The 13,989-nt window shown below is 38.3% G+C and overlaps 1 protein-coding gene across 1 annotated transcript in view; it reads right to left on the bottom strand.

The window, feature by feature from the left end:
- Window positions 1–338: 338 nt before the first annotated feature.
- Window positions 339–13,989, bottom strand: part of prss12 (serine protease 12) — a 57,339-nt gene continuing 43,688 nt past the window's right edge. The window contains exons 12-13 of the mRNA XM_067442764.1: window positions 7,786–8,084; window positions 339–1,172 (exon numbers count right to left, since the gene is read on the bottom strand). Of these exons, the coding sequence (XP_067298865.1) occupies window positions 865–1,172; window positions 7,786–8,084 (607 nt within the window). The 3' untranslated portion in view covers window positions 339–864. The remainder of the gene's footprint in view (window positions 1,173–7,785; window positions 8,085–13,989) is intronic.

Genomic DNA, 13,989 nt, shown 5'->3' on the forward strand with positions numbered 1-13,989 from the left:
TATGTAAATATATATCTATGATCACGCCTTGTTTTTGACCTTACTTGAAGGAAGTAATGGCATTGGGAATACTAGATGAGATTCGTCTGATATGAGGTTAAAAAAACCATACTTTTTTCCGTGTCTTAAGATATTAATGTGTCGCCACGAGCCACAGGGTTTAATATGGATACGTATGTCTGTGTGTTTTTTACTCTCATAGTGGCTCTCATAGAAAAACACCCCATTGACATGCATTATACGAGCAATGTTTGGAGTTAATCTTCATTTGTGTTCTGCTGAAGAAACAAACACACCTACATCTTGGATGCCCTAGGGTTCAGCAGATAAACATCACATTTTCATTTTGGGGTGAACTAACCCTTTAAATCTGTTTTTCTTTTTTTCAGTAAAAATATCCACCCATCCTTGAAACAAGACACCTCACAAACTTTTAGATTTATGCCTAAATCCAAAAAAAAGATTTAAAAAAAAGAAGTCTTATTATAATATCTATTTTTTTTTATATTAAAAATGAATGTATTATTTTTTTTTTTAATTCTTTCAGAATAATTAGATATTTTTACTGGAGAGCAGAAATACTGATACTGTAGAAAAAAAATTTTGCGTTGTAATTTCAGTGCAAAGTTCAAGTTTTATGATCAACTAAACTTATGCCAGACACTCCATAATTACTAAGGCAATGCGTTGCCTATCTTCCTGACATTTAAGACTTATTTGAAACACTAGAGTTAATTTCAGCTAGTTAACTTCAACAAGTTATATAGTTGTTCTAAACTATAATCTAAAAATGTGCTTTATTTTTCTGCCCGCATAGTCAGATTGTCTGTTATTTTTTAGGCTAATTGAAATTTCCATCGGGTCCTACTGGCCAATGACCTTCTTAATCCAGGGCACGAAGGCGGAGACTTTGGTGTAGACGCCAGGTGCGTCTTGCAGTCGACACGCGTGACCCCATGATGTGACCCCATACACAACCCAACTTCCACTTGGCCTCTCACACACCAACGGACCTCCGCTATCTCCACGGCAACTGTCCACGCGGCGGTCGTCGTGGGGGGATCCGGCGCACAGCATGCGATTGGTGAACTGGTCAGAATAGCGCTCCTCACACTGACGCTTGCTCAACACGGAAATCGAGGCCTGCTGGAGAGTTTTTGAATATGCACGACCTGAGAAAAGAAAAGAGGGAAAAACACGTGAGAATGTCTTGAAGTCTGGAAGTGATCAGACTCAACTGTTCTCGTATGCAATGGATTGTGCAGTCACTTTTCTGCCAGTGTGATCACACACTTCATTCATCCCTCTTTAGAATACCGTTAACTTACAGAGAGAAGACTTCTCAAAGATCCAGGTGGTTTACAGCACAACGTGACCATTGTGAATGAAACCCCACTATCAGCACGTCACATGATAATCTGTAGATGCTTGACACTGACATTATAATTACACACTGCAGTTCCTTGATGATTTCCTCATGTTCTATGTCAGACTTGGATTACAGCTCTGTCATGTCTGTCTTTTTTGATGAGACTAGACAACTAGAAAAGTGTGGCCAGAAAATAAAATTAAGTGCACAAATTGTACTGAAGTACACTTTTTACTTGAAATACTTAAAGACTACACTTTCATGACTGTTTCATAAAATGTACACTTTGTGCCACATGAAAAGTTTAAGTACATTTCAAATGATTATGTTATAAAAATTGGTTGTAGTGCTTTAAAGAAGTGAAATGTTAAACGTGTTGCCTAAGGTACTAAAGCACATGTACTTGATTATAATGTATAATTATAACTGAGTGTTTTTCGATATTATATTTAAAGTTAATACATTTTAAGTGTACTAACTTGCAATCATTATTGCAAATGTACAATTGCAAGTGTATTTAAATACAAAAGTTTCATGTTTATTTAAATACATGAGATTTCATAGAAAGATTTGGTACATTCGGTATACAAGTACATTCAGCAGTGCACTTAAGCCATATTTCAAAAACAATAGTTACTAATTATGAAATTATATACACTCACCTAAAGGATTATTAGGAACACCATACTAATACTGGGTTTGACCCCCTTTCACCTTCAGAACTGTCTTAATTCTACGTGGCATTGATTCAACAAGGTGCTGAAAGCATTCTTTAGAAATGTTGGCCCATATTGATAGGATAGCATCTTGCAGTTGTTGGAGATCTGTACTCCCACATCCAGGGCACGAAGCTCCCGTTCCTCCACATCCCAAAGATGCTCTATTGGGTTGAGATCTGGTGACTGTGGGGGCCATTTTAGTACAGTGAACTCATTGTCATGTCCAAGAAACCAATTTGAAATGATTCAAGCTTTGTCATGGTGCATTATCCTGCTGGAAGTAGCCATCAGAGGATGGGTACATGGTGGTCATAAAGGGATTCTTACTCTCCTCTGACCTCTAGCATCAAGAAGGCATTTTCGCCCACAGGACTGCTGCATACTGAATGGTTTTCCCTTTTCACACCATCCTTTGTAAACCCTAGAAATGGTTGTGCGTGAAAATCCCAGTAACTGAGCAGATTGTGAAATACTCAGACCGGCCCGTCTGGCACCAACAACCATGCCGCGCTCAAAATTGCTTAAATCCCCTTTCTTTCCCATTCTGATATTCAGTTTGGAGTTCAGGAGACTGTCTTGACCAGGACCACACCCCTAAATGCATTGAAGCAACTGCCATGTGATTGGTTAATAAGATAATTGCATTAATGAGAAATTGAACAGGTGTTCTAATAATCCTTTAGGTGATTGTATAAAGATGTACTTAAGTTCTAATTAAAGGTATGGTAAGTGATATCTGGTAACCGTTGTTGATATTTCAAATCATTAAAACAAACACGCCCCTACCCCCAAAAAGGGTCTCTGCCCTATTTAGATCGCTCCGCCCCACACATACGTAACCCAGGCAACGACTATGGCAGAATACTGTGTGTAACTAATCCAGGTCGAATATTCAATTAAAAAGTCACCCCTTCCATCAAAAAAACACAAATTGTTCTCATTAACAACTCAAAAGTACACAAGCACGACAGTCCAACTCACAACATTTTAAAATTATGACAAAATTAGAGTTATAGCGATCACAAAACATAAACCATTCTCATGAACAACTCTATAGTACATGGGCATGACAGTCCAACTAACAAACATATTACAATTATGACAAGATTAGAGTTATAGCGATCACAAAACACAAACAGTTCTCATGAATAACTCGATAGAACACAAGCCTGATAGTCCAGCTAACAACATTTTACAATTATGGATGGATTAGGGTTATATAGATCATGAAAAGAGGAAACAAACATATATTAGGAGTATAGTATCTTACTTGTAGGACACATTTTGTGAGCTGATGCTTGAAACAGACAGTGAAGAGATTTAGATGCTCCATACGGTGTGGAAATGAATGGGTGTTTATCATCGCTGAAGTGAGCCACAATTAGGGTTGCCACCTGTCCCTTGAAATACGGAATCGTCCCGTATTTTTTTTAGGAAAAATGACGCGTCCCGTATCAAAGCAATACGGGACGCGATTTGTCCCGTATTTTACATAGGTCCACCCGCATTGTGTGAAGACACGTCCTATTCTGCCCCTAATTGGGTCGCTGCCGTCGTTGGTTTGTTTGATTGGTTTGTTTCAGGTTCACGGGTCGTGAATCACGGCCAATCAGAGCCAGAAGAGGTATAGGTTATTTTCTATATGGGCAGAATCCATTTGAAACGATGGCGGAGGCAGGTCCAAATACCTCCCCGCGTCCAGCTGTAAAAGTTTCAGAGCAGAAACGCAAGTGGATGCAGAGGTACAGACGAGAGTGGGAAGAAATAAATATTTGGCTGGAAAGTGTCCGCGGCAATGAATACCAAGCCAATTGCACAATAATTATTTGTCGGCGAGTGTTTTCAGTGGCGCACGCTGGCCTGTCAGATGTGAGACAGCATGCAACGGGAGAGCAACATTCACTAAATGCAAGAGCTCACCGAAATCAAAGCACTGTCGCACAGTTCATCATACCTCAAGCATCTCCTGAGGCAGACAGTGTTATGTTTTTTTTTTTTTATCACCTCAATTTTTTGATTGATAACGTTAGATTTCATAAATGCTGCCTATTAAGATATAATGTTAATAATGTAGGCTACATTAATGATGTTATGGTATGATTTGTTTATTAAGGTTAAGTTGTAGGCTATAGTCAGACACAAGCATTACTTTAATAAGAGATGAGATATATATATATATATATATATATAAAATCAAAATAGGACCTTTTAGGAATAAAATAAACAACTATTTGTTATGCTTAACAAATTATAATTGCATCATCCAATACTATAGAATTAACAATAGACTATAAAAACGGAATAATACATAAATATATTTACTTAACTTACCAAAAATAAAAATGTTGTGTAGTGTTTTATTAAAATAAGAAATGATTGTAGATATTATATCATTTTCAGTTATTTAGGTGTGGTTTCACTGTTTGGATGGTGTTACTACAAATGACAAATATTTTAGTCAAAATCTTTGTTCACAACACTATAAAATTACTCGAGTTAATTTGCAATTTCTTATCCTACTCCCCTTTACAGCAGCTGAGTTTGTTTTTCATTGTCATAGCTGTGTATTATACTGAGTGCATCTGTTCACACTGATTTCAATCGCAGATTATAATGTCCACTGGTATCAATCTTAAGATATATATATATATATATATATATATATATATATATATATATATATATACAAATTAGGTTTTAAGTTATGATATACGACCACTGCACTGGCACACCATCGGGACTGTGGTCATCGTGGCCCCGAGGGGTGTGGCCACCGGCAGGCGTCCCTTATTTTTCTGTATTGAAGGTGGCAACCCTAGCCACAATACGATCGCAAATGGACAAACAAGCGAACATGAAACACAAGCATATTCACGCAAAAGTCAGCATATATTAGTTCTCAGCTAATGTCCGTCCTGTGTGACTCGTGTGTTTTGAATAATGATGTGCACATAGCCTCTCTTCTCACCATAGACACGCCCATCACCTGCTGATTGGCTACAAGTTTGTTATTCCACTCGGCCCGAGTCCTTTTTCTAAAACGGTTTTGAAATAACACTTACCCCACCTTTAAGTGTCAAAAAAGCACAAGTTCAGCACATTGCATTTAATATACATTTTAACTATAATACATTTTATTTTAACATGCAATTAAGTGCTCAGAAACATTACATTCAGTTCACACTTACTGTAAATGCATTCTTTTAAACTTTAAAGTATACAGCTTTTCACAAGGGTATAGCTTATTTAATTTTTAGTTGATAATCTTAAAAATCAACACTTATAATGTTTGTAAAAGAATATGATGTGTGTGTAGGTAATATGAGCAACTGATGCTAGCTGCTAATATTTTTCTTGATAATAGATTGTCTCACTGGACATCTGGTTGGAGAAATTTACAAATGATATCACTTCAAAGCCCCACAATCCCACAAAACACTAATGCAGACTCTTTTGTGATTATCAACACATCAAACTGGCACTTACAAGTCACGTCATGTGCTCATATATAAACCAGTGCTTACAAATACCCTCACGCAAATATGCAACCTTGTTTGCGAATGCCACTAAGGATGCAAATAATTACTAAATGTTTGAGATGGATGACGCCTGATTGTTTCAGAACAGATTTTTCAAACAGATGTTATTCTGATAAAATAATCTACATGTTCAGCAAATGTATTAAGCAGAATCCTACAAATGTTGATGTTTAATTGTTTTAAAACTCCACATTTGTAACAGATGGGTACTTTTAGAGTTCAAGTGAAACAAGCTGTTTTCCATTCAAAACAGTGAACTTTTCACACTAAACAATATTATAAAATGTTCTTGTTCTGATGTAGGCATTCTAATTATAGCAACGACTACCTGTTTCTATAATTCATATGTAGAAACAGGTACATACATAAATGTTCTTTCTATAATTCTAAATGTAGATTCTGAATAGATGAGCCATGTACGAGAACACCAATGACCTAAAATGAATACCGGTAGTTCAACCAAAAAAATTTGTTTGGGTTTTCGACCCTATTGACTTTCGTTGTACAGATAGTAACTGTTTCAAAATGTCTTCTTTTGTATGATGCAGATTAAAGAAGAAAACACAAATTTGGAATGGCTTTTAAATAATTAAATAAAAATATCCTTAAAGTAGTTATTATCAGTAATATCACTGCACACATCCAACCAGCATGCTGAGAATTACAGGCCAAGAGTGGTTTGTAATTGTGCAGTGCCGAACCAAGCTCTATTGGAAAATAACTGGAACCATTTATTACAGTTCTTGAAAAACATCAAAGTTTTGATGAACATACACTATAGTAGCCTAGAAATCTAGACGCACCCTAGCGGTAGCAAATTTAATTTGCCCGCAATTGTCGTCTAGGAACTCTCAATACACGTCTGAGCTGTATTCCTCAGAATCTGGACGGCCCAATCACATCGTGTATAGAGTTGGCGGGCGGGGCCATAATGACGACGGCAGAGTTGCGTTTGCGTGCTTCTAGTAAACACAGAAACTGGCGAACGGTGGCGGTCTCTCGAATCAGCTTTGACCACGATCCTGGAAGACTTGGAGTTAAGCTTTCCTCTGAGAAAAGAACAAAGAACGGCACTGAAGTCATTCTTAAAAAGGGAAGATGTGTTCGGAGTTTAGCCAACCGGATACGGCGAATGTTTAATCTATCAGCGAGCTCTGCTTCACCTTCGTTGCTCTGGTTGGTGTAGCGCTATCCTATCGCGTGCAGAGGGAGTTTGAAAGACAACCGTTTATCCCGCCCCTCGGATTGAGCCCTGTCAATGGTGAGTTTCCAGACCAAACATTTTGATGTGGGTCTGGCTTGTCAGGCTAACACTATAGCACTTGATCGTTTTCACTGTATTGAGTTACTCGATATTACAGTTAATATATTCTAATTGTACTAAATTGAAACTCCTTCATTACAAAGTGTATATTAAAATATATTTAAATATATGACAGAAGTTTCAATAGAAATCACATTCAAGTATATTTTGTTTTACAGTAAATGATTTTCAGTACATTCACCAGTACACTTTAGCCATATTTAAGACACTAAAAAAGGAATTATGAAGTTCCATCTAAAGATGTGCTTAGGTCCTACGTTTAAAAAAAGCTCAACTTAAAATTATAACGCATTTTCATTTAATTGTATTTCTAGCTTTTGCACTGCTCTGATTTACTCTTGAAATTCAGTACTGCGGCACTGCTGAAATTTCTTGTGCTTTTCTTCATTTGAACATCCGTTGGATGAAAGCATCTGTTAAATGATTAAATGGAAATGTCATCACACCATTTTACTAAAAAAGTGCATGCCTGTCAGTTGGTGAGAATGACAGAGAGAGTGATAGTTTTATACGGAACACAGAACAAAGACTGATATCTTAGAGCGTGTGATCATTTCTGTCAGTTCTGCTTTCACACTGTCTGATCGCATCTTATGCCTGTCAGCCTGTGCTATTCAATAGATCCAAAAACACCCATTTTATATGCACAGACTCTGTTCTTCTAATTGTGCTCAAAGCATCCTTCATTTCAAGAAAGGAAGTTAAGCTGTATGGCAGTCTAATTGTCTCAAAAATCAGATCTGCATTTATGTCTTTAGCTTTAAGGAATTATGTATGGAGAGTGTGACGATGCATAAATGTGTTTTTTTTATTTTTTTTTATGGCATCTCTAACCTGTGTCTCCCCAGCCTGTGATGTAGCAGTTGTCGATGTCCTTTGGCACTTTTTCCCTCCGCACTGGCAGGCAGACGGGCAGCACGAAGCGGTTCAGCATGATGCACTCGTCCCTGACACCCCTGTGAGCTCTGTGGCCAGACACGCGCACCAGTGCCAGGTCATAGTCATTACTGTCAGCATGGTAGCGTGGATGAAGGATGATCTTCTCCACAGTGTACTCTTCTTCATATTCTTCAGGAACCAGTGAGTGATAATCACCCACACGAACTTTATACAGCCCAGTGCTGTTACCATATCTAAGAAAGAGCACAAAACAGATCCGTTTTGAGACCAGTGAATGCCAGATGTATTGGTCAGACCTCACTAATCAGCCACTCATAGGTGGGTTGTAACTTGTACTTTTAGAGTATATTTAAAAATGGGTACTTTACTCTTACTCAACACTTCTTGTCAAAAAAACTGTACTTTTACTTCGTAACATTTGGTGGCGTTCCTCCGTTACTATCAAATAGTAATAATTAATAAAAAAATATATATTTTTTAAAATAAGTTCATATGACTTGTTTGCAAATCTCGCAAAATGTTGGAGAGGCTGCTTCGCGAGAGGTGACTATGTATCACCCACTTATGTATTTAGTCAGAAGATGATAGCCGAAGCAGATGATGTCTGTGAGCTACGGGAGGCAGATCACACGTGCCCTTAAGTTGAGTCTGTGTTTTCACTCCAAAATGTCAAAAAGAATAGTTTCACAATGCGATGCATGCTGTGAACACCAAAACGAACTGACTTGTCATCATACAAGTTTTACAGCTCCAACCTGAAAAAAAAAACATAGTGGTAAATGTCACAATGATGCCTATATTTGAACACTATTAATGGTAATTTGGTAACTATGGGCACTTTCCCCTCATTGTAATACTATTTACAACACACTAAACAACACACGTCCATAAACAAACGTCTACATCTGCACATTCACATATATTTTTTCACAAAACGATACAAATTGAATAGCCTAATGTGACGTCTTGCGTGTATACACAAATCCAGATAGACACCTGTCTGAAGTGTGTAAAATACATAATAAAAATGGGATTGTATTTAATCCCTACCTAAAGAATGCATATACTTATAAAAATAAAAGAACAAAGTATGTTTTAAAAAGAGCTCTGGTTAGCCCAGCACACCATTAAATTACACAGTTTAACCATTAATCCCACACACACACACATTTGGAGAGGTCAACATTTTAAGGAGAGGTGTGTGAAATCTTTCCAAGTAGTCTGAAATTCAGGGTTTTTGCTTCTTATCAATCAGATCGAAAGTAAATCGTAACAAAGTACTTGAGTAGTTTTTTCAAATACTTTCTTACTCTTACTCAAGTAACTATTAAGATTATTACTTTTCCTTTTATCTGAGTACAGATTTTGGCTACTCAACCCCCCTCTGCAGCCAATAACCACGACCACTTGGTGATTAACAGAACTAAATCTATGTACAATATATTGATGATTGGCAGATATTAAAGACTTTTTTTAAATTAAGGTTAAATACTGTTAACAATACACTACCATTCAAAAGTTTGGGATCAATAGGATTTTTCCTAATGAAACTATTAGTTTCCTTTTAGTCTGTCATGTTTGACGTTACATTGATGTCACCAATGAATTGGGATCACTTCTGGGATACAAAACACTGTGCCAGCAGTCTGCATTCCCTGCTGTGCATTGCGGCCAGCCCTGGCCACTTCAGCACTGAAAGAGCATAAGAGAGTATTTTCCCTAAAAGAATGGTACGAGTGTGAAACGTCTTTTTCAATATGCCTTTCCATCTCTGTGTTTCTGGATGCAGTAGTTCCCTGTCACTGGATGACGGTCACTGTGGGAACATGACTATCTCGCCGTTATGATCGCGACTCACATACTTCCGCAAAGATAGAGTCCCCTTACCATTCCCCGATCTTGTTCTGTGCCTGCTGGCCAACAGCAAAGGGCTACTTTGGCGCATGGCCAGGGTGATCTGAGGATCACCATCTAACCCCTCTGTAACACTGCAACCTGTGGTGCTTCCCAAAGAACATGCTGGGCCATCCAGACAGGGCAGTCATTTCTTTGGGAGCACTGTCTGATGAACAGATGTCAATCATTACATCGGAGGGGGAGCGTCAGTCATCTGGGGATTAAGACTCGACTGCATTGTCGTCTTCTGGGCAGGTAGCATTACCCAAGCCCGACCCAGAGTTGACATCTATGCTAGCCCAGGCCGTTGAGAAGGTAGGGTCCCGGTGGAATCCTCCACCGTGTCCCAAACCTTCTAGGTTGGATGACGTGATAGAGATGGTCCCTCCAGCTTATATGAAGACCGGCTTCTACAGCACGTACTTCATTGTACCCAAGAAGGGCAGAGGGTTACAGCCAATCTTGGACATGCAAGTTTTGAATCGATCCCTAAATAGGCTGCCATTCAAGATGTTGATGAAGAAACGCATCTTCGGATGCATCCGTTTAAGGTATTGGTTTGCAGTGTTCCACCTAAAGGACATGTACTTTCTCAATTCTGCCTCGACACAGATCATTCTTATGCTTCCTGTCCCTGTCGCCATGTGTCTTCATGAAGGCCTTGGAGGCAGCCATTGCTCCCATGACAGTGCGTGGTGTTCACATTCTCAACTATCTTGACGACTAGCTCATATTGGCCCAGTCAAGATAGCATTTGTGCGAACACAGGGACATGGTGCTCAGTCACCTCAGTTGGGCCTTCGGGTCAACTAGGACAAGAGCAAACTCTTCCTTGTGCAGAGTATCTTGCAGTACGTCTTGCGCTGGGCCGCCTCAAAGGGCCGCTACGAGGCAAGCGCGTACTGGTCCGAACAGACAGTACTCCGGCCGCTGCATACATCAACAAACAGGGTGGTCTACACTCCTGTCGCATGTCACAACTCACCCACCATCTTCCAGTCAGAAACATCAGAGGTCACTTTGGGCAACTCACATTCTGTCATATCATGTGGAACGCAGTGATTGGTTTTTGCGCAAGTCTTCCACCCTAGTATGGAGCCTGAGCGCTTTTGCGCATGGCACTGGAAGTGGCAGCAGCTGTGGCGTTTTTCTATAGGATCCCAATACGTGACCAACTGAAAGGGACTGTCTCGGTTACATATGTAACCCTCATTCCCTGAAGGAGGGAATGAAGATATTACATGCCGTCGCCACTGTTCCTGTGCCATCGCTGTATGTCACTAGCTCGGCTCCTTAGTGTAAAACAATGTGTGCTCCATCTATATACCCGTGCTGCGGGGCGCAAGATGCTAATCCCACACACCAATGTGCATTGGCTTTTTTTTGTATACACTCAAAGATGATAGGGCTCCCAGAAGTGATCCCAATATGTCGATGATGTTAATGTGACATCTCCGTCCCCTCCTTCAGGGAACGAGGGTTGCATACGTAACCAAGACGTTATATTTAGCAAGAATGCATTCAATTGATGAAAAGTAAATAAAATAAAAATACATTTACAATTTTAAAAAAGATTTATATTTCAAATAAATGTTGTTCTTTTCAAGTTTTTATTCATCAAATAATCGTGAACAAAAAAAATGTATCAGTTTCCACAAAAATATTAATTGTTTTCAACATTGATGATAATAATAGGAAATATTTATTGAGCACCAAATCAGTACACTGGTATGATTTCTGATTTCTAATAATTCACAATATTTCTGGTTTTACAGTATTTTTGATCAAATAAGTGCAGCCATGGCAACATAAGAGACTTCTTTCAAGAGCATTAAAAAATGACTCCATACTTAATCATACTGTATACCAGATAATAATTATGAATTGCTCATTCTCTATTTTTATATTGTGATTACTTTTGCCATCATATAATGAACACTTAAACACTATTAAAACTACTAAAAGTAATTTTTAAATCTTAAAATTAATATCTATTTATCATGCTGTACATTATACAATTGTGATGCCTAAATGCACTTGTAGCATTTAAAATTATTAATATTGGGTTAAAGTGTTTTATTTTACATTTATTTAGGCCATTATATTTAGTAGGCCATACTATCATAACTTACTAAGGCAAAAAGCCCAACTACACTTGCAAAAAAAGGAGATCAAGAGGGCACACAGACAGACACAGACTAAACACAACTGAACAGAAAACAGTAAATCATCAAACAAGCATACAGGACAGCACAGAAGCATAATACATTATCACAGGATGATTTATGACTTTTCTGTGCCACTCAAATACGTTCTCACATGACAAATCTGGTCCCTTCCTCAGGAACTTCATGTCAACTGATCCTATGGCCCCAAAGCCAAACCATGTCCACTCACAAACACACTTGCAAAACCCCAGTCACATTAGGTTTGTGAAAACAGATACATGCAGGACGTTTTCTTTTTCCATAAACCCAACACCATGACATCACACTCACAAAGGTCTTTGCATGAAACAAATCCTGTGCTTGCTTGTCTTTAATATATTGTATGGTTTCTTTGTTGTGATTGGTGAGACTGACATATCTTTTCATAGACATGTGAGCTGTTCATAGAGCTGTGGAAACGTTTTTTCTCCTTATTTTAAATATATATAAATATAAATAATAAATATTATATACAGTAAAATAAAACAAAAAAAGAAAATCATGAGTTTAATTACAATTATTGCTATTGACAGCCACCATTGTATTTTTCTCCTCAGATTATACTGGTGGGTAGAAAAAAACATACAACGGCTGTTAATTTTATAGTACATAAATATTTTCCATATACTGTGTATTGGTGTGAGGAATAAACAGAATCAAAACTATGTGTATGTGTTTGTGTCCTCTTGTCTGCTTGTTAGTGATTGAAACCATTGGTGTGTAACGGAAATATATATGTGGTGCCAGAGAGAGACAGCAGTGTCTCGTTACACGGTCAGGTCTTTTCTGGAAAAAGGATCTGCCCTGTCCGGAATGACACTCCTGGTCTGGCAGTAGTCAGCAGCAGGATCAGCACCACATTCCCAAAGTCTCTTCATGAGAGACACTCTGGAAAGGGCAGCTCTGAGCCTGACACTGTATATATTAAGCTTCTAATACACACACTTACCATTAATCCTTACTGTAGTACTGATCTCAGTTAGGTTATTAAAAGGTTATTCTGTCTGAGACATGGCCAAGTGAGTAGTGCTTTGACATATTGCACTTTGAATCTGGATCATTTCTCAGTAACAACCCTCACCCATTCTCCCTATAGTTTGTGGTCACATCTCCAGTTCCCTACCTTATTAAAGGCACACACACAAACTATAAATATTAGTCTATTCTAAAATGTATATATATGTGTGTGTGTGTGTGTGTGTGTGTGTGTGTGTGTGTGTGTGTGTGTGTGTGTGTGTGTGTGTGTGTGTGTGTGTGTGTGTGTGTGTGTGTGTGTGTGTGTGTGTGTGTGTGTGTGTGTGTGTGTGTGTGTGTGTGTGTGTGTGTGTGTGTGTGTGTGTGTACTTGTCTACCTATCTAACAGGGGACCTTGGCGTCGTTACACACTCACCAACAGGGGACCTCTGAGCCAAGAGGGGACATTTTTCAAGTCCCCTGTTGGTCATGCATTAAATCATGTGAAAATGAAGTAAAAAACTAAAGAAATGCTCTGGTGATTTTTTTAAATGTTTGACCAAGTAAGGACCTACAGGTGTGTGTGTTTAAATCATGTTAAAATCAAGAAAAAACACTCTGGTGAATTTTTAAAAATTTTGACCAAGAGGGGACCTAAGAGTGTGTGAGTGTTTAAGGCCATGCTCAGCAGCTCCCCTGTAGGCTGGAGCAGGAACTGTAATAGCCCTTAAACACACGTCGTTCACACACACACACACTCCTCTATTGTTTGAATGGCCTGCTGTCCTCTGACTCTAGAGCTGCTGTTTAACAGGCTGTTTACTAAAGGAACAAACATTATATAGATTATATCTCTTTACTAAACACCCTGACTAGTTTCAAACTTTGCATTACTTTAAAATTAAATACTACAGGATCCAAGAAAAAACGATTAAAAAATCTAAACAACCAGGATGTAATTAGAAATACATCTGCCATCAAAATGTGTGTGTCCTCAGTTTCTACAAATAAATATAGTAAATACCATCCATCATGGCCGTGGAGAGACCGTAAAACTTTATTAAATTATTAAGGGATCTCA

This window comes from Pseudorasbora parva, chromosome 4 (assembly GCF_024679245.1).
Source record: "Pseudorasbora parva isolate DD20220531a chromosome 4, ASM2467924v1, whole genome shotgun sequence".
NCBI classification, from domain to species: Eukaryota; Metazoa; Chordata; class Actinopteri; order Cypriniformes; family Gobionidae; genus Pseudorasbora; species Pseudorasbora parva.